The 21,288-nt window shown below is 42.1% G+C and overlaps 2 protein-coding genes across 2 annotated transcripts in view; both read right to left on the bottom strand.

The window, feature by feature from the left end:
- LOC135512079 (RNA binding protein fox-1 homolog 3-like) overlaps window positions 1-21,288 on the bottom strand; it is a 798,827-nt gene that overhangs the window by 639,123 nt on the left and 138,416 nt on the right. Inside the window, exon 2 of the mRNA XM_064933722.1 lies at window positions 20,937-21,046. The gene's annotated coding sequence lies outside the window, so the exon portion shown is untranslated. The remainder of the gene's footprint in view (window positions 1-20,936; window positions 21,047-21,288) is intronic.
- LOC135511376 (proline-rich protein 2-like) lies at window positions 9,933-10,784 on the bottom strand. Its single transcript, XM_064932909.1, has one exon. It carries the CDS (start codon window positions 10,782-10,784, stop codon window positions 9,933-9,935), a length of 852 nt encoding a protein of 283 aa, XP_064788981.1.

The raw sequence follows: 21,288 nt of genomic DNA, 5'->3' as shown, positions 1-21,288 counted from the left end.
TCCCCTGGCACTTCTCTGAGCTTCTCTAACCTCTCAAAGTCAATCAACTCTCTCTCTCGTCTGCCCAGGGCGGAGACAAACCACAAACGGCAGACTTGTCTCACTTTTTCTTTCTTTCTCACCTCTCCTTGAGATGATATGCTGCTGGCTCAGGATCTGTTTAGAGTTTAACACCTGTAATTATGAAGCGATGAATAATGAAGACAATACAAGGAGGGAGCTGCTTAATTCTTAATCACATCCCTGGCTTGGTGTCTCACTCGCAGGATGAACACTCAGAAACCACTCAACTCCACAGTTCGAGTCCCGGCTTGTTTGATCTGCGTGCTCGTATTAGTGCAGTAAATGATCCCTTTCAAACCTGGTTTGTATGTCTTCTCCTGAAGGTTATGAATTTCCCTGAGAATAATGTGTATTAATTAGTCCTCTGACTGATGAAGGCTCATTCCACTATATTGACTGTGTGTGTGTGTGTGTACTCCAGCTCATTCCACCATGTTGACTGAGTCAATGGAGGAATTACGTAATGAAGGAAAGTATAAAATATGTAAATGAAGTGAAAACATAACTGGGAAAATCTCTTTGAAGTACCATCCGTTCATTTTGATTTGTGTGCTTGGCAAGCGTACAACGTAAACGAAAAGCTGACAAGGATAGAATATACCCCTTGTCATTTGTGTGTGTGTGCTTTTGTGTGGCCAATATTCGTTGTTTCGTTATCCTCTTTGTCTCAGTAATATATTTTATGGTAGCCCTTTCTTGCAGTCAAATGACCTATTGGCCTCATGGGTGGAATCTTATTAATATTTTTCATAATTTACAAAACCCGCCAAAAATCTGGTGATTCTATGTCGGTTTGTTATATTTCAGTCTTCTGTGATGTGTAATATTGGGATGCAAACTCAAAATGGTATGCATTTTAACTCAATATCTGACATGGTACAGGTGTCTTACTTTTTTTAAGGCTGTAACCATGTGTGTGAGGAGTATACTTTTGTTTCAAAGTAGATTTGTTCAAACTACCAAGAAACCTTGTGTGACCCTGATTTAGTCCACTGCAGTAAAAGGTTAAACATCCTTTACTAGACCTTGATTTGAGCATACATTTACTTTTGCAGACTTCGGTGTAATATCACAGGCATCAATCGTATAGGGTAAAGGTCATAGGTTATTAAAAGGGTGAAGAGAACGAAGCAGTGTTCTGATATGAAAAGGACGATTCAGATGAACTCAATCGAAAGACTTTAAAAAGTTCAAGAAAACATCTTACTCTTACAATCATTTTTGTCATATAATATAGATGCAAAACAGCCAATCAAAACAGGAGTAACCACATGAGAAATAGAATTTGAATGAAAGACAGAAACACCAAATAAGAAGAGGGGACACTATTGGGACTGTTATAGGGAGCTAGTGAGTCACTCACCGATCCTCCAAACCCTTTCTGCATGCCTGATGACTCCATAACATATTCCCTTAGTGTCACAGTGGACCCAGGGTGTGTGTTTGTATTATATTTGATCATAATAGTCATCTTTTATATGCCTATCCTGAGGATATCCATACTGATTAGGACAAGAGTCACCTCTATCCATTAAAGACTGTGAGCTGGAGTTGGGGCTCCCTACCCACACAGTGAGGGGGTCTGTTTGTGTGTGTGTGGGTGTGTGTGTCTGTGGTGTCTGCTTGTCTGTGTGTGTTTGTGTGCTTTTCTTAAATTGCTTGTAAATATTGTATTTTTTTAATGTGTTGGAATTGTAAGTTGTGAACTTGTTTGATAGTGTGCAGGGCTGCCTTGTAGAAGATTCCATGGTCTCAATGGGATTTACCTGTGTAGATAAACATGTGTGTGTGAGGGAACAGGGAAGAAGCAGGGGTAAGACAGGGGGAGACTTATTGAGGAGGAGGAATGAAGAAGATTAGAGTATTGATTTTTTGGGGAGAAATTGTCAACCAGTCGCGAACGGCAGAGCAAGTTTTTGTGGGAGAGAGGGAGGGGGACTGAAGAATAGAGGGAGGAGAAAAATAAATAGAGCTAAATACAGAGAAAGAAGAGAGAGAGAGAGAGAGAGAGAGAGAGAGATCAAGAACGGAGAAAGACGAGAAGATAGTGACATGCAAAGTTAAAATGCTGTCAGAGGGAGAAGCCGAGGTCTCAGGCAAGGTTATCATACAAAAGCTGTTCATCGAACCCCCTCTGTTACACAGACACCTCTCTGACCTCTTCTCTATAATCTCTTTCCTTTAAGCACACACACAGACAGAAACCCTCTTCAAGGGAGGCAGGCAATATGAAACAGACGACTATACACTCCACGAACATGCAGTATTTATCTTCTGTGCCGTAACTGTAAATGTACCAATCCATACCCATTCATTTAACTCTGATGCTGTAGGTGTGACTGGAATGATTAACGTATGTTACTCACTTCTTTTGTAGGTATTTATTGAACCAGATTTAGCTTGTTTACAGAATATCAAAATGGACATGTACAGCAGCTGACCAGCTTGTTTGGACATATTGATCGGCGTCAGCCCAAAGAAATCAAACTGGACGGGTAATATTTAGACAGTACTGGACCCACATTTTTCTTCTGAAACAGATTTTTAAGGTTATTTTCAGATTGGATGAAACAGATAGAGAGAGAGAGAGGGGAAAACAGAGGGGAGAGAGAGAGCGAGGTTGCAGACACTGTAGATGTGTGCCAGAAGCTGAAAAGCATTGACACTTAACATTAGAAGGTTTGGGCTTGGTTATGTGATACTCATGGTGAGGTGGTGAAGTATTGCTTTTGTCAGTAATGGTAAATGCATTTTACCGATCTGAAAATGCATATAATTTGAAATCAGTCATAATGATAATCAGTAATTGGAAAAGTTTATGCATTGCCTTTCCAGTCAACTTCTAGAAAGTTCATGTGATAGGAAGATGCAGAACATTCTACAGTGTGGTCTATTGCTGCCACACACACACACACACACACACACACACACACACACACACACACAAACACACACACACACACACACACACACACACACACACGTACGTGCAGGCACACGAATATAGACGTGCACTCTCGGGCAGTCACACACACACACACACTTAACATACACTGGCACACACACAGCAGATGGCACAGTGGGCGTCAGGTACAGTAGCTATCTCCTGACACCACCAACAGCTGTTACCATTACAGCTAATTGCCATCAATCAGGACAGCACCTTGGTGGATTCATACGCAACACTCTGTGTGTGTGTGTGTGTGTGTGTGTGTGTGTGTGTGTGTGTGTGTGTGTGTGTGTGTGTGTGTGTGTGTGTGTGTGTGTGTGTGTGTGTGTGTGTGTGTGTGTGTGTGTGTGTGTGTGTGTGTGTGTGTGTGTGTGCACTGCATGGCATTTGGGGAAGTGATGTCTATATCTCCCCTGGAGTGGTGTCACAGTGCCAGGGTGAAGGGTCTGTGTGTGTGTGTGTGTGTATGAATGTGTAGGGCAGGCTGACAGCTTGTTACTGTTGCACCCAGGCCCTTGTAGCACAAGGAGCAGAGGCTGTTGGTTGTATTAGTGCCATGTCTCCTCATGTCCTCTAATTCAACGACAAGACCAATTGGTCTGGTTAACAAAAATGTACATGTACAGTGCCTTCGAAAAGTATTCAGACCCCTTGACTTTTTCCACGTTTTGTTACGTTACAGCCTTATTCTTTAATTGATTCAATCGTTTTTCCCCTCATCAGTCTATACAATACCCCATAATGACAAACCAAAAACATGTTTTTAGACAGTTTTGCTAATTTATTACAAATAAACTGGGCCACTCAAGGACATTCAGAGACTTGTCCTGAAGCCACTCCTGCGTTGTCTTGGCTGTGTGCTTAGGACCGTTGTCCTGTTCGAAGGTGAACCTTCGCCCCCAGTCTGAGGTCCTGAGCGCTCTCAAGCAGGTTTTCATCAAGGATCTCTCTGTACTTTGCTCCGTTCATCTTTCCCTCGATCCCGACTAGTCTCCCAGTCCCTGGTGCTGACAAACATCCCCACAACATGATGCTGCCACCACCATGCTTCACTGTAGGGATGGTGCCAGGTTTCCTCCACATGTGACGCTTGGTATTCAGGCCAAAGGGATCAATTCCTTCGACCTCATGGCTGTTTTTGCTCTGACATGCACTGTCAACTGTGGGACCTTATATAGACTTTCCAAATAATGTGCAATCAATTGAATTTACCACAGATGGACTCCAATCAAGATGTAGAAACATCTCATGGATGATAAATGGAACCAGGTGTCACGCCTTGGTCTTAGTATTTTGTGTTTTCGTTAATTAGTTGGTCAGGCCAGGGTGTGACATGGGTTTATGTTGTTGTATTTCGTAGTGGGGTTTTTTAGTTATTGGGATTGCGGCTGAGTAGGGGTGTTGCATAGGTTTGGCTGCCTGAGACGGTTCTCAATCAGAGTCAGGTGATTCTCGTTGTCTCTGATTGAGAACCGTATTTAGGTAGCCTGGGTTTCACTTTGTATGGTGATGTAGGTTTGTCCTTGGAGGAGGTGGGTTATTAAGGTTGTCCATGTACCCCATCTGTGCTTGGTGGGTTGAGGGGGTTCACATTTGACATGGGAGATATCATGTGTGTGTGTGTGTGTGTGTGTGTGTGTCAAAGTGGACCAGCGTGCTGCCAAGGACCTAGTGTGAGACCCCCTGGTGCCACCAGAGAGATGTGTTTGTGTATGTTGTGATTTGCGCATGTGTGTGTATTTATGTGTGTTTGCAGCGATGCCATTCGCAAGCCATGCCAAGAAGCCCGTGCTTCACCCCTCTGTCACCACTCCTCCCCAGACTCCCTCCTGACTCACCCGTCTGTCCGTCGGAAGCTGAAGCCCATATGTCTCAGTCCTTGTGAGTGTGTGTGTTTTGTGTGTGTGTGTATACCAAGTGTGTGTGTGTGTGTGTCTGTGTGTGTATGTGTGTAGGGGGGTGTTAGATGGGGAGAATCATGAACCCACTCTGTTTTTGGAAGCAGAACCCTGCTTGGTAAAGACATGGTACAGTAAACAAGTAGCCCGGTGTAGTCCCTCTCTCACACTGGGTTTTGTACTCTTCTGTCTCCTCGCCTTAACTTCACCTTCATCCTGTCTTCTCCCCTCCCTCCACTCCCCTTCACGACACCTCCTCAGCAGTTGCAGGTCCTTCCTCTGCTCTCTCTCTTTTTCTTTCTGTTCTCTCTCTCTCCCTCTCCCTCTTCTCTCAGTCATCAACTCAGAGTATCTAACCTCAGTCAAAGATCAGACCTTGGTTACATATAAAATTGTACCCAATTACATATATAGTCCCTATGGGTTCTGGCCAAAAGTATTGCACTATATAGGGAATATGGTGCATTTGGGGTACACACCTTGAGTCAGGGTTATTGTTGAGTTAATATTATCTGAAAGAACAAATCACACTCTCGTGATACAATATCACAAACTGTGTGAGTAGATTTGTCTCTCCTCAAATGCTACAGACAGACACACAACCACAGACACACAATCCCACACAAATACAAATAACATTATCGCCCGATGATCATACACATTTTCACAACTCTCTAATCAACCTTTGAATAATCTACATATTAAAATATTAAAATATTAGTTTCAGGGACATTTTTAGAGGGAATGTTGTAAATAGAGATTGGGGAGGACAGCAAATAAAACCTTTTGCTTTCAAAGCCTGTAGGTCCAATTTAATGTTTAATATGTTCACAAGCTATTGCACAAGCACCAAATGTTGTGGATGCAGGTATTACAAATTACATTTGGGTGAGGGCTGTTTGGAAACACGAGTGGAAGGCTCCACTTTTTATTCCTTTTTATCAAAATTGTTGCCAAGTATACGCACACGCACACACACATACATACACATGCATGCGTGTTAGTGTGTGACTGAGAGACCAGCAGACTCCAGTCCTGGTTTATGGACATGAGGCAGAGAGGCATGCCAGATTCCCTGTGGAACTGACTCTCAGACAATCACCTTCAACACACACATAGACGGTGACACACACACACACACACACACTTGCACATCCAGTCTGTTGGGTTGGCAGACGTACTGCTGACTCTGTCACCTGTCTGTGTGCATGAAGGTGATAGTGTGTGAGTCGCCATAGTAAGGAATTGTGTGTTTAGGTGTGTGTGTCAGCAAATACCTGATAGTTAGCATATATATTATTGTGTGTGTGTGTGTGTGTGTGTGTGTGTGTGTGTGTGTGTGTGTGCGTGCGTGCGTGCGTGCGTGTGTGTGCATGCATGATAGCAGACAATATTGCCACTCCTATTTGCCATCTCTTCAATCTAAGCATACTAGAAAGTGTGTGTCCTCAGGCCAGGAGGGAAACAAGAGTAATTCCACTCCCCAAGAATCGCAAAGCACCATTTACTGGCTCAAATAGCTGACCAATCAACCTGTTACGAACCCTTGGTAAACTTGTGAAAAAAATGGTGTTTGACCCGATACAATGCTATTTGACAGTAAACAAATTAACAACAGATTTTCATTGGCTAAGAGAAAGTCACAATAAAAGATTGTGGAATCCGTTTTCTTAGACTTTAGTGCATCTTTTGACTTTATCAATCATAATCTGCTGCTGGAAAAACATGTGTTATGGCTTCACATCCCCTGCAATATTGTGGATCTTTTGGTATTTGTTTCATTAGTCCATTGCTGACATAGTCACACAATTCTTTGCATGTCAGCAATCAGGTTTTCAAGATATGTAACTTTCAAAGTACAGAAATCTGGCCCGTATCATATGATGTAAAACGCAGCATGTTATGATGCAAAATGCATATAACCAGACAGATATGTGTATTTTGAAAGTTACATATATTGAAAACTTGATTTCTGGACATGCAAAACATTTTGGGAAACAAATAACAAACAAATACCAAAAGATTGTTAAAGGAAAACGCCACACAAAAACTAAGAGCTGCAGTCAATTTCAGAATGGGTGACAAGACATAAATAAGTTAACTAAAAGCGTTTGGTACAAATCATTCACTAAACCGTAAACCTCAGCTAAATCTTGCAATGAATAATGTGGAAATTGAGCAAGTTGAGAAGACTAAACTGCTTGGGTAACCCTGGATTGTAATCTATCATGGTCAAAACATATTAAACACAACAGTAGCTAAGATGGAGAGAAGTCTGTCCATAAGAAAGCGCTAATCTACATTCTTAACATCGCTATGAACAAGGCAGGTCCTACAAGCTCTAGTTTTGTCGAATCTGGACTACTGTCCAGTCGTTTGGTGAGGTGCCACAAAGAGGGACTGAGGAAAATTACAATAGGCCCAGAACAGGGCAGAACAGCTGGCCCTTAAATGTACGGAGAGCCAACATTAATAAAATATAAAGTAGTGACTTCAGCACTACTTGTATTTGTGAGAAGTATTGACATGTTGAAAGCACCGAGCTGTCTGTTTAAACTGCTAGCAGACAGCTCAGACACCCATGCATAGCTCACAAGACATGCCACCAGAGGTCTCTTCATAGTCCCCAAGTCCAGAACAGGCTATGGGAGGTACACCGTACTACATAGAGCCATGACGACATCTATTTCACATCAAGTAACTCATTCAAGCAGTAAAACCAGATAAAAAAACAGATTAAAATATACCTTGTGGAACAGTGGGGACTGTGAAGAGACATACACACAGCAACACATACACACATACACACACACATGATAGCATATGCACTATACACACACACATGATAGCATATGCACTATACACACACGTACACATGGATGTGTTGTAGATATGTGGTAGTAGAGGCAGCAGCTAATGAGGATCCATAATACAAACAAATACAAACTATATATCTGTATTAATTCTATCTGTCTCTGTAGTACTTACAGCACCTTCAGAAAGTATTCATACCCTTTGTCTTATTCCACATTTTGGTGTGTTAAAGCCTAACTTCAAAATGGTTTAAATAGACGTTTTTTTCACCTATGTACACACAATAACCCATAATGACAAAGCGAAAACATGTTTTTTGAAATTGTAGCACATTTATTGGAATTTAAATACAGAAATATCTCATCTAAATAAGTATTCACACCCCTGAGGCAAAACTTTGTAGAAGCACCTTTGGCAGTGATTACAGCTGTGAGTCTTTCTGGGTAAGTCTGTAAGAGGTATCCACATGTAGATTCTGAAACATTTGCCCATTATTTATCTTCAAAATTCTTCAAGGTCTGTCAAATTGATTGTTGATCATTGCTAGACAACCATTTTCAGGTCTTGCCAAAGGTTTTCAAGTAGATTTAAGTCAAAACTTAAACTTAAAACTCGTCCACTGGTAAGTAACTCTAGTGTAGACCTGGCCTTGTGTTTTTGGTTATTTTCCTGCTGAAAGGTGAATTCATTACCCAGTGTCTGGTGAAAAGCAGACTGAACCATGTCTTCCTCTAGGAATTTGCCGGTGCAATTTTTTTGGGGCCTGTGGTCCATTCAGTTTCTATTTTATCATGAAAAACTCCCCAGTCCTTAACCATTGCAACCTAACATACCCCTAACATGATGCAGCCACCACTATGCTTGAATATACGGAGAGTGGTACTCTGTACAGTTTTGTAATGAATTTGCCCCAAACATAACACTTTGTATTCAGGACCAAAGGTTAATTGCTTTGACAAATGTCTGCAGTGTTACTATAATGCCTTCATGCAAACAGGACACATGTTTTAGAATATTTTTATACAATAATCATTATTTTCACTCTGTCAATTAGGTTAGTATTATGGAGTAACTACAATGTTGTTGATCCATTCTCAGTTTTCTCCTATCACAGCCATTAAACATTGTAACTGTTTTAAAGTCACCATTGGCCTCATGGAAAAATCCCTGAGCGCTTTCCTTCATCTACGGCAACTGAGTTGGGAAGAACGCAGGTAGCTGTGTGGTGACTAGGTATATTGATACACCATCCAAGGTGTAATTAATAACTTCACCATGCCCAAAGGATGATTCAATGTCTGCTTTTTTGTTTTGTTTTACTCATGTATCAATAGGTGCTTTCTTTGTGAGGCATTGGAAATCCTCCCTGGTCTTTGTGGTTGAATCTGTGTTTTAATTTCACTGCTTGACTCAGGGACCTTGGAGATAATTGTATGTGTGAGGTAGTCATTCAAAAATCATGTTGAGCATTAATAATTGCACACATCGTGAATCCATGCAACTTATTATGTGACATATTTTTACTCCTGAATATATTTGCCATAACAAAGAGGTTGATTACTTACTAACTCAAGACATTTCAGCTTATAATTTTGGATTAATTTGTCAAATAAAAAATAAACATTATTCCACTTTAGCATTATGGGGTATTGTATGTAGGCCAGCAACAAAACAATCAAGGGGCATGAATAGTTTCTGAACGCACTGCATAAGACACGTTAGAGCTGAATCTCTAGTGATGAGATTTTAACAGAGAAACACTTCAAGTCCCCTGCTGTGGTTCGTTCTAATACTGATATCTCTTTAAGCTACCTTTTCCTACCACAATGTAACGCTCGTCGTCGGTGGAAGGAAGAGTGGACGAAAGCGCAGTGTGGAAAGTGTTCATGATATTTATTTTCAAGAAACACTCAAACAAAAATAACAAATCCAAAAACAAATGCAAACAGTTCCGTCAGGCACAGACACTAAACAGGAAATAACACCCCACAAAACCCAAACGGAAAATCACAACTTATATATGATCCCCAATCTATAGACAGTTGCCTCTGATTGAGAACCACACTCGGTAAAACAACAAAGAAATAAAAAACCAGAGTCACACCCTGAACTAGCCAAACATAGAGAATAAATAAGGATATCTAAGGTCATGGCGTGACAGTACCCCCCCCTCCCCAAAGGTGCGGACTCCGGCCGCAAACCTGAACCTATAGGGGAGGGTCCAGGTGGGCTTCTACTCTCGGAGGGGGATTCGGTGGGGGCTTCGGTGTGGGACGCAGACCCCGCTCCGCTTTAGGCTCCCCCCACTTTGGTGCTGCCTCCAGTGCAGGGATCGTCACCGGGACCTCCGGACCGTAAATTGTCGCTGCAAGTTCTTGACCGTGGACCGTCGTTGGAGGCTCCTGACCGTGGACCGTCGTTGGAGGCTCCTGACCGTGGACCGTCGTTGGAGGCTCCTGACCGGGGACCGTCGCAGGAGGCTCCGGATCGGGGACCGGCGCTGCAGGTTCCGGACCGGGGACCGTCGCTGGAGGCTCACACCGGGGACCGTCGCTGGAGTCTCCAGACCGGGGACCATCGCTGGAGGCTCCGTGCCCTGGGGACCGTTGCTGAAGGCTCCGTGTTCTGGGGACCGTCGCTGGAGGGTCCGTGTCCTGGGGACCGTCGCTGGAGGGTCCGTGTCCTGGGGACCGTCGCTGGAGGTTCCGTGTCCTGGGGACCGTCGCTGGAGGGTCCGTGTCCTGGCGACCGTCGCTGGAGGCTCCGTGTCCTGGGGACCGTCGCTGGAGGCTCCGTGTCCTGGGGACCGTCGCTGGAGGGTCCGTGTCCTGGGGACCGTCACTGGAGGGTCCGTGTCCTGGGGACCGTCGCTGGAGGCTCCGTGTCCTGGGGACCGTCGCTGGAGGGTCCGTGTCCTGGGGACCGTCGCTGGAGGCTCCGTGTCCTGGGGACTGTCGCTGGAGGCTCCGTGTCCTGGGGACCGTCGCTGGAGGCTCCGTGTCCTGGGGACCGTCGCTGGAGGCTCCGTGCCTGGATTTTCTCTGCAGGCTCCGGGCCATGGATCATCCCTGGAGGCTTCGTGCCATGGATCATCACTGGAGGCTCCGGGCCATGGATCATCACTACAGGCTCCGGGCCATGGTTCATCACTGGAGGCTCCAGGCCATGGTTCATCACTGGAGGCTCCAGGCCATGGATCATCACTGGAGGCTCAGAGCCATGGTTCATCACTGGAGGCTCCGGGCCATGGATCGTCACTGGAGGCTCCGGGCCATGGATCGTCACTGGAGGCTTCGTGCCATGGATCATCACTAGAGGCTTCGTATGTGGAGCCGGAACAGGTCTCACTGGACTGAGGAGACGTACTGGAGGCCTGGTGCGTGGAGCTGCCACAGGGCATACCAGGCTGGGGAGACATACTGGAGGCCTGGTATGTGGAACCGGAACAGGTCTCACCGGACTGAGGAGATGCACTGGAAGCCTGGTGCGTGGAGCAGGCCCCGGATACACAGGGCCATGAGGCGCACTGGAGGTCTCGAGCGTAGAGCAGGCACAACCCGTCCTGGCTGGATGCCCACTTCCACCTGGCTGGATGCCCACTTTCTCAAACTATGGTATTGTTGTTTCTGGCTCATTAACATATTTTTAGGCGTGCCCTGTAAGAGTCTATATTTGTTGCAACCTTTAGTTTTTGCTGTACCAACTTAACTGAAATCTGGTAGTAGTTCCTTAAAGATTTAATGTCTATCGGGGACAGATCAGAGCGGCACCAAGTCTCAAACCTTTAATGATTGAGTGTTTAGTCATGTCGCTTAACCTCTTGAAACTCCCCATCCCGGATCCGGGATTGTGACTAAGCCTCAGGCTCATTAGCATAACGCAACGTTAACGATTTCTGAAAATCGCAAAAAAAATTAAAATAATGCGTTTGCTCTCAAGCTTAGCCTTTTCTTAACAACACTGTCATCTCAGATTTTCAAAATATGCTTTTGAACCATAGAAATTGACTAATTTGTGTAAGAGTATGCAAAGCTAGCATAGCATTTTGTGTAGCATGTAGCACGCAACATTTTCACAAAAGCCAGATAACCAAATAAATAAAATCATTTACCTTTGAAGAGCTTCTGATGTTTTCAATGAGGAGACTCCCAGCCACATACCAAATGCGCAGTGTTTCCTGAAAGCGTCTGTGTGTAGGAGAAATCGTTCCGTTTTCTACATTGCGCCTGGCTACCGAAACGAACCGAAAATGCAGTCACCTACAACGTGAAACTTTTTCCGGATTAACTACATAATATCGACCGAAACATGGCAAACGTTGTTTGGAATCAATCCTCAAGGTGTTTTTTCACATATCTCTTCATTGACATGCAGTTCATGGAAGCTTGCTTCTCTCTCTGTGCCCCATGGAAAAATACTGGCAGGTGACTTTTGCGCACCAATTTCGGCGCAGGACACCGGGCGGACACGTGGTAAATGTGGTCTCTTATGGTCAATCTTCCAACGATCTGCCTACAAATACGTCACAATGCTGCAGACACCTTGGGGAAACGACAGAAAGGGCAGACTCATTCCTCTTGCGTTCGGTGAATTCACCAATTTGTAAGTCGCTCTGGATAAGAGCGTCTGCTAAATGACTTAAATGTAATGTAAATGTTCACAGCCATATAAGGAGATCATGAAAGACAGAGCCTCAAAAATCCTTGTCATTTCCTGGATGCCAAGTCATCTTGGTTTTGCCTGAAGCTCACGTTAAAGGGCACGCACAGAGAAGATATTTGTATTTCTGGACACGTCAGAGTGTTTTCTTTCGAACAGTAGCAATTATATGCATAGTCGAGCATCTTTTTGTGACAAAATATCTTGTTTAAAACGGGAACGTTTTTCTTCCAAAAATGAAATAGCGCCACCATAAGTGTAAGAGGTTAATCTGTTTTGCCTAGTGATGTTACGTTTGACACTGAAGCTCTGAGGCTTGCATCATAAGTGCTAAGCAGTGTGTCGATGCTTGTATCACTTTATCAGAAACACGTGATCAATGACATCCAATGCTTTGTTTTGTCAAACAACCACCTGATTGGTTTGATATTGGTTTTGTTAGAAGACAAAAATGTAACCCTGTGCAGGTGTTATGGCATGTGGGAGTCATCCATAATAATTTGGCTGGTCTAAATTCTTTTGACCAGCAGGTGCCATTAGTGTAGAACGTGTTGATCAAAGCCTTGAGATATGAACCAAGTTTTGACACAATTGATTGGAAATGCTCAATGCTTTATGTATCTTTGTTTCCCCATCACTACCAATCCAATGTATTTACAGTAAAATGCTGTAAAATAGCAATATTATGATTACAGAATAGGTATGTAGATGTTTTAGAATTGTATTGTAATCACTGCTCTGATATTACAGTAACGTAAAGAAAGCTGGTGCCAAGTTACTGTGATTATTATAGTAAAATACTTGGCATTAGCCAGAAACGGGCAAACAAACATCAAACTGCGCCTTTTTTACAACTACAAAATACCTTGAAGACCAATGTACACTTAACTTCAACAACATTCTCAGTAAGTTACAGAAACGTTTTACTTGCTATGTCTGTGATGTGTTTTTTTAATCAACCTTAGTTTAATGCACTGACTGTAAGTCACTCTGGACAAGAGCGTCTGCTAACTGACCAAAATCTAAATCTAAATGTAAAAATTAACATTTGCAAAGCCCATTGCTGGATATTATTAAAATTTGGCCTTGTTTTGCGGCAGAGCTCATTAGAATAATACCCAGCAGTGTGCTTTGCAAGAGTTCATTTTTTATATTTACATTTTGATAATTTAGCAGACACTCTTATCCAGCGCAATTTACAGTCAGTGCATTAAACTAAGGTAGATTAACAAGAACATATCACATTCATAGCAAGTAAAAAGATTATGTTATCGTTATTGAGAATGTTGTTGTAGTTAAGCGAGCTACTTGGTATTTGTTTTACATAAATACACTACTGTTCAAGTGTTTTGGGTCAATTAGACATTTCCTTGTTTTTGAAAGAAAAGCAAATTTTTTGGTCCATTAAAATAACATCAAATTGATCAGAAATACAGTGTAGACATTGTTAATGTTGTAAATGACTATTGTAGCTGGAAACGGCTGATTTTGTTATGGGATATCTAAATCGGCTTACAGAGGCCCATTATCAGCAACCATCACTCCTGTGTTCCAATGGCACATTGTGTTATCTAATCCAAGTTTATCATTTTAAAAGGCTAATTGATCATTAGAAAACCCTTTTCCAATTATGTTAGGACAGCTGAAAACTGTTATCCTGATTGAAGAAGCAAAAAAACTGGCCTCCTTTAGACTAGTTGAGTATCTGGAGCATCAGCATTTGTGGGTTCGATTACAGGGTCAAAATTGCCAGAAACAAATGAATTTCTTCTGAAACTTGGCAGTCTGTTCTTGTTCTGAGAAATTAAGGCTATCCCATGCGAGAAATAACCAACAAACTGAAGATCTCATACAACGTTGTGTACTATTCCTTTCACAGAACAGCGCAAACTGGCTCTAACCAGAATAGAAAGAGGAGTGGGAGGCCCCGGTGCACAACTGAGCAAGAGGACAAGTGCATTAGAGTTTCTAGTTTGACAAATGCTGGCCTTCTAGGCAGAGTTTAGTGTCTGTTCTTTTGTCCATCTTAATAATTGTCCTTTTATTGGTCAGTCTGAGATATGGATTTTCTTTGCAACTCTGCCCAGAAGGCCAGTATCCCAGAGTTGCCTCTTCATCAATTAGCCTTTTAAAGTAATAAACTTGGATTATCTAACACAATGTGCTAATGGAACACAGGAGTAATGGTTGCTGATAATGGGCCTCTGTACACCTATGTAGATATTCCATAAAAAATCAGCCATTTCCAACTACAATAGTCATTTACAACATTAACAATGTTTGCACTGTATTTCGATTTATTCGAAGTTAATTTAAATGGACAAAAAAAATAGCTTTTCTTTCAAAAACAAGGACATTTCTAAGTGACCAAAAACTTTGGAACGGTCATGTATGTTCATACAAAAATACAAAATGCATGTATTCTAATTAAACTGTTTCAAAATAAATTAATTGGATGTCAGGCCAAATACCTGAAATACTTGAAACTATTGAAATATGTATATCAAATACATACAATATAAATGCTGCCCACAATGTAAATCTGCAACTGTGTACTACTGTTCTTCCAGTAATGCAATGTAAATTCTAGAAATACAGCATGTTGCTGTTGAAAGGTGTTATAGTATTTTGCTGCAAGTTTGTGTTTTCAGTAAAAATCCTGCAAATCTACAGTAAAAAATACTGGTTTTTACTGTAAATGTACAGTAATCTCCTGGCTACTCTGCTGCCAGTAATTTACTCAAAAAATTACAGGATATTTTTTACAGTGCACATCTTATGCCTCATTAATCTGATCGGAAACTCAGAAATGTCCGACTTGCTAACTGGTTGTAGTTGAACACTTGCTGCATTCAACAAGTTAGCAAGTCGGATATTTCAGAGTTCAGACAAGCACGTGAATGCGACATTACGCAATAGTCACACAAACACACACACACACACGCACACACACACACACACACACACACACACACACACACACGCGCACACACACACACACACACACACACACACACACACACACACACACACACACACACACACACACACACACACACACACACACACACACACACACACACACACCATGACAGAGTGTGTCGGCCTTTGACTAGCATATTCTGTGAACCCCCCCCCACACACACACAGATTATCCTGCAAACAAACAGACTAAAGCATGTGCTCTCGGACACGCAAACGCAAATCGTTTACCATTCATTGATTCAAGTTACTACATTAACAGTCAAGAGTTTCACCACCTCTCCTTTCCTTGCTCCATTTGCAGATTGATTGTTATTTTCTCCCCTCTTTAGTCACTTTCAATCTAACACCCAGCAATTAAAATCAATCGGCCATTGGATTGGCCTGCCTCTGAGGAGCACATATAAGATGGCTGCCTGACAGAGGGCAGACAGGGATTGAGTCCCAAATGGCATCCTATTCCCTATATAGTGCACTACTTTTGTCCATTGCCCATAGCAAATGTAGGGAATAGGGTGCCATTTGGGACATATACTCTGATTTGTCCCACACAGACACTTAAATTATCTTCTTTTTTCTTCTCTCATTGGTGCTGCTTCTTACCTCATGCACACGCACACGCACACACACACACACACACACATGCAAGCACACATGCGGACACGCACACGCAAAAATACCACTACCAGGCCACTGTTGGCAGGACATGACACACAGGGGAGGACATGTTTACGCTTTGAAATACTACTGTCATCCATATAAAGGGGAGATGGTGGAGGGGGGAAACAGGGGAGCAATATGTGTGTGTGTGTGCATGTGCGTGTATGGATGTGTGTGTGTTTGTGAGTACGTTTGTGTATGTGTCTGTGCGAGGGGGTAGTATAGGTAGGACAGAGGGAGCTATGATGAAGTGTAAAACTGAGATGGAGGACATAATAGAAAAGATAATAAAAGGTGTGAAGGATTATGGGTAGGTGGTGGCGAGGGCCATTTCACACTGAAATTCAATCTGCTTCGTGTGGAGAAGTACTACACTCACTGTGTTGTCCACCCCCCCCCCCCCCACTCGCTATCAACACACACACACACACAAACACAAACACACACACACACACACCGATGCTATATTGCTATTGATCAACAGCAGTTATCAGACATGAGAGAGGCATGGTACTGCCTGCGAGAGCACAGAGAGAACAATTCACTATATCATATAAAATACATCATAAAACGCACAGGGAATCTCATTGGAAAAGCAGACTAAAAGCCACCAATATTGATAAAATGACTTGGGTTCTGTCCAAAATGACACCCTATTCCCTATACAGTGTAATACTTTTGACCAGGAAGTGCACTATGTAGGGAATAGGGCAGAATTTTGGATGCAAACTAGGATGCACCACAGTGGATTGCAGTGCAGTGATATGAGAATCCACTGGAATAAAAATGTATAACTTATAGTTATATTCTATACTGATGTCTTGTGTGTTGGAGAGTGTTTGGTAGGATGAGTACAAGTTTTTCAGTCAAGTTTCATATTACATTTTTGGACTACGACTAGTCGCCAAGGATCCGCCCCTTTTTTTTCAATTTCAGCCTAAAATGACATACCCATATCTAACTGCCTGTGGCTCAGGACCTGAATCAAAGATATGCATATTCTTGATCCCATTTGTAAGGAAACACTTTGAAGTTCGAATATAACACATTGGATCTGGTGAAAGATAATACAAAGAAAAAAAGCATTTTTTTGTATTTTTTTTGTGCCATTATCTTTGAAATGCAAGAGAACGGTCATAATGTATTATGCCAGCCAAGGTGCCATTTTGATTTTGGTCACGAGGTGGCAGCAGTGTATGTGCTAAATGTTTGACTGATCAAATGAACCATTGCATTTCTGTTCAAAATGTTGTATCATGACTGCCCAAATGTGCCTAATGTGCCTAACAATAGCAGGGTATTATTTCACTGTAATATCTACTCTAAATTGAACAATGCATTTAGATTAACAAGAATTTAAGCTCTGCCAATATCAGAAAATGTCTTGTTACTTATAACCACATGCTAATCACATTAGCCTATGTTAGCTCAACCATCCCACGGTGGACCCACTGATCCTGTAGAGGTTTAACCTAGTTCATTCACAGCCAAAGAATTCGCTGTTTGTAACTCTACCCACACAAAGCAACACCTGGCCTGTGTACTAATCCTTTCAGACCCCCCTCAAGCTCTGGAGCTCCATCACTCCCCTGGTGACCTGAGCTAACCACACTAGCTACTGTAGCTCCCTTCTAGCATCAGGCTAAATCCAGCTGGAGTCCTCAATGCGAATGATAGATTCTAGCGCTTTTGGGAGGTAAAAAAGAGAAAAAACTGAATTGTAACCGATTCAGTCCATTTTTTAAACTGCTTTGGGAGAAAGGGTAGATGGGGGAGACGAGGGGGAGGCGAGAGGGAGGGATAGAGGGTGGGAGGGTGCAGTATTAAATTCTTCCAAGAAGTTCCCCAAAGCTTTGGCATGCATATTTCTGCAAGATTTTGCAATCCAAGTCCATCACACACACATCCAGGCCTAACCAGTCCCTCGGAACCCTGCTGCCCCCGGCCCAGTTTCTCTGGCTCTGTTGTAGTAATTGTATGGGAACGCCTGTGTATTAATTACATTTATATGGATTTCTTCCCCCAAGCCACATTAATAGCCTCTGGTCTCCCATGTATGGAGATAATGGTAATGAGATTCAATAAACTATTAAACTGTTCACTCCATGCATCCACAAACTATTACAAATATATCAGCTCTTCACTCCATGCACCCACAAACTATAAAACATATATAAACTATTCATTCCAAACACCCACAAATGACTAGAAACATGTAAACTATTCACTCCATAAATCCACAAACTATTAAAGAGTAGCAGTGGCAGGGTAGCCTAATGGTTAGAGCGTTGGTTAGAGCAAGTTCAAATCCCCGAGCTGACGAGGTACAAATCTGTCGTTCTGCCCCTGAACAGGCAGTTAACCCATTGTTCCTTCATTGAAAATAAGAATTTGTTCTTAAATGACTTGCCTAGTTAAATAAAGGAAAAATAAACTATTCAACACATACATCCACAAAATATTACAAATATATTCAATTTCATACATCCACAAAATATAATAAAAATATTCAATACATACATCCACAAAATATTATAAAAATAAAACTATTCAATACATACATCCACAAACATATGAGCAATTCAAACATTCATTCCATACATCCACTAACTATTATGAATATTCACAGAGCTCATAGTACACTTTTTAACAGTCAGTTTAAAACTGAAAAGCAGAGTCAGAGTGAGGGTTGTGTACTAAAAACGCCTTGTCGATAGAAATTGTTAGTTGTAATGCATACAACTGCAAGTTGTCATTCATAGGATAGGTAGTCAGTGTCAGTGTTAATGTTACATTTGAGGGAGGGTCTGGATAGCCATTAATAGCTGTAATGTGTAATGAGGGGTAAATTAGATAATATATACAGTAACAGTTAAAAGTTTGGACACACCTACTCATTCAAGGGTTATTTTTTATTTTTCCTATTTTCTACATTGTGGAATAATAGTGAAGATATCAAAACGATGTAATAAAATATATGGAATCATGTAGTAACCAAATAAGTGATAAAGAAATCGAAATATGTTTAATATTCTTCAAAGTAGCCATCCTTTTGCTTTGATGACAGCTTTGCAGACTCTTGGCATTCTCTCAACCAGCTTCATGAGGAATGCTTTACCAACAGTCTTGAAGGAGTTCCCACATATGCTGAGCACTTGTTGGCGGCTTTTCCTTCACTGCAGTCCAACTCATTCCAAACCATCTCAATTGGTTTGAGGTCAGGTGATTGTGGAGGCCAACTCATCTGATGCAATACTCCATCACTCTCCTTCTTGGTCAAACGGACTGTACACAGACTGGAGGTGTGTTGGGTTATTGTCCTGTTGAAAAGCTAATGATAGTCCCACTAAGAGCAAACCAGATGGGATGGAATATCGCTGCAGAAAGCTGTGGTAGCCATGCTGGTTAAGTCTGCTTTGAATTCTAAATAAATAACTGACAGTGTCACCAGCAAAGCACCCCCACACCATCACACCTCCTCCTCCATGCTTTATGGTGAGAACCACACCCACGGAAATCCTCTGTTTGCCTACTCTGCGTCTCACAAAGACACGGCAGATGGAACTAAAAAGGACAGATTTCCACTGGTCTAAAGTCCATTGTTCATGTTTCTTGGCCCAAGCAAGTATTTTCTTCATATTGGTTTCCTTTAGTAGTGGTTTCTTTGCAGCAATTCAACCACCAAGGCCTGATTCATGCAGTCACCTCTGAACAGTTGATGTTGAGATGTGTTTGCTACCTGAACTCTGTGAAGCATTTATTTGGTCTGCAATTTCTGAGGCTGGTAACTCGAATGAACGTATCCTCTGCAGCAGAGGTAAGTCTGGGTCTTCCCTTCTTGTGGCGGTCCTCATGAGAGCCAGTTTCATCATAGGGCTTGATGGTTTTGGTGACTGCACTTGAAGAAACTTTAAAAGTTCTCGAAATGTTCCGTATTGAATGACCATCATGTCTTAAAATCATGATGTACTGTCATCTGCACATCTATTACTCCAGTATTAATTGCTAAATTGTAATTACCTCGCCACTATGGCATGTTCATTGCCTTACCTCCTTACTTAATTTGCACACACTGTATACAGATTTTCCATTGTGTTATTGACTGTACATTTGTTTATCCCATCTGTAACTCTGTGTTGTTGTTTTTGTCACACTGCTTTGCTCTATCTTGGCCAGGTCGCAGGTGTAAATGAACTTGCTCTCAACTGGCCTACCTGGTTAAATAAAGGTGAAATATCTATATTTTTTAAATAATTTTCTTTGCTTATTTGAGCTGTTCTTGCCATAATATGGACTTGTTATTTTACCAAATAGGGCCATCTTCTGTATACCACCCTACCTTGTCACAACACAACTGATTGGCTCAAATGCAATAAGGAGGAAAGAAATTCCACAAATTAACTTTTAAAAAGGCACACCTGTTAATTGAAATTTAATCCAGGTGACAACCTCGTGAAGATGGTTGAGAGAATACGAAGAGTGTGCAAAGCTGTCATCAAGGCAAAGGATGGCTACTTTGAAGAATCTAAAATATCAAATATACTTTTATATGTTTAAAAAAAATTGGTTACTACATGATTCCATATGTGTTATTTTATACTTTTGATGTCTTAGTAATAAAAACCCTTAAATGAGTAGGTGTGTCCAAAAGTTTGACTGGTACTAGATAGATAGATAGATAGGTAGATAGATAGATAGATAGATAGATAGATAGATAGAGTAGAAGTAGTGTGTGTGTGTGTGTGTGTGTGTGTGTGTGTGTGTGTGTGTGTGTGTGTGTGTGTGTGTGTGTGTGTGTGTGTGTGTGTGTGTGTGTGTGTGTGTGTGTTGTGTGTGTGCGTGTGAATGCGTGTGTGTATGTGTGTGTGTGTGTGTTTATAGGTTTGGAAGGTAAGGAAGATGAGTCCTACCTTGTTGTATCTGCAATCTCAGAAGAACTTGGTCTGGAAAGATGATGTCCACTGGTGTCTGATGCTCCTCGCTTTCTATCACACACTCAGCATCTATACTCTTATTCACGCTTGAGAGAGAGAGAAAGGGAGATAGAGAGAGAGAGAGAGAGTGTTGGTTAGTGAATTCCCACAGGGATAGATTGTGTGTGTGCTGACCTTATCATTGAGCTGTGTCGATATCAGTTCATGATCATCACCTCTGTCTGTCTATATGTGAGGGTACAGAACCAACCCCACACACACACACACACCAAGGTATGGGGTCAATGCAAAGGTGTGCTGGCGGGTGGGCAGAGAAACAGGGAAACTC

Source organism: Oncorhynchus masou, chromosome 24 (assembly GCF_036934945.1).
Source record: "Oncorhynchus masou masou isolate Uvic2021 chromosome 24, UVic_Omas_1.1, whole genome shotgun sequence".
Lineage (NCBI taxonomy): Eukaryota > Metazoa > Chordata > Actinopteri > Salmoniformes > Salmonidae > Oncorhynchus > Oncorhynchus masou.
The sequence above is the reverse complement of the archived record's forward strand: the minus strand, read 5'-3'. Positions and strand labels throughout refer to the sequence as shown.

Bases quoted from the DNA above. Each gene is read 5' to 3' on its own strand.
- LOC135511376 (XM_064932909.1), bottom strand. From the start codon at position 10,784: ATGGCCCGGAGCCTGCAGAGAAAATCCAGGCACGGAGCCTCCAGCGAC.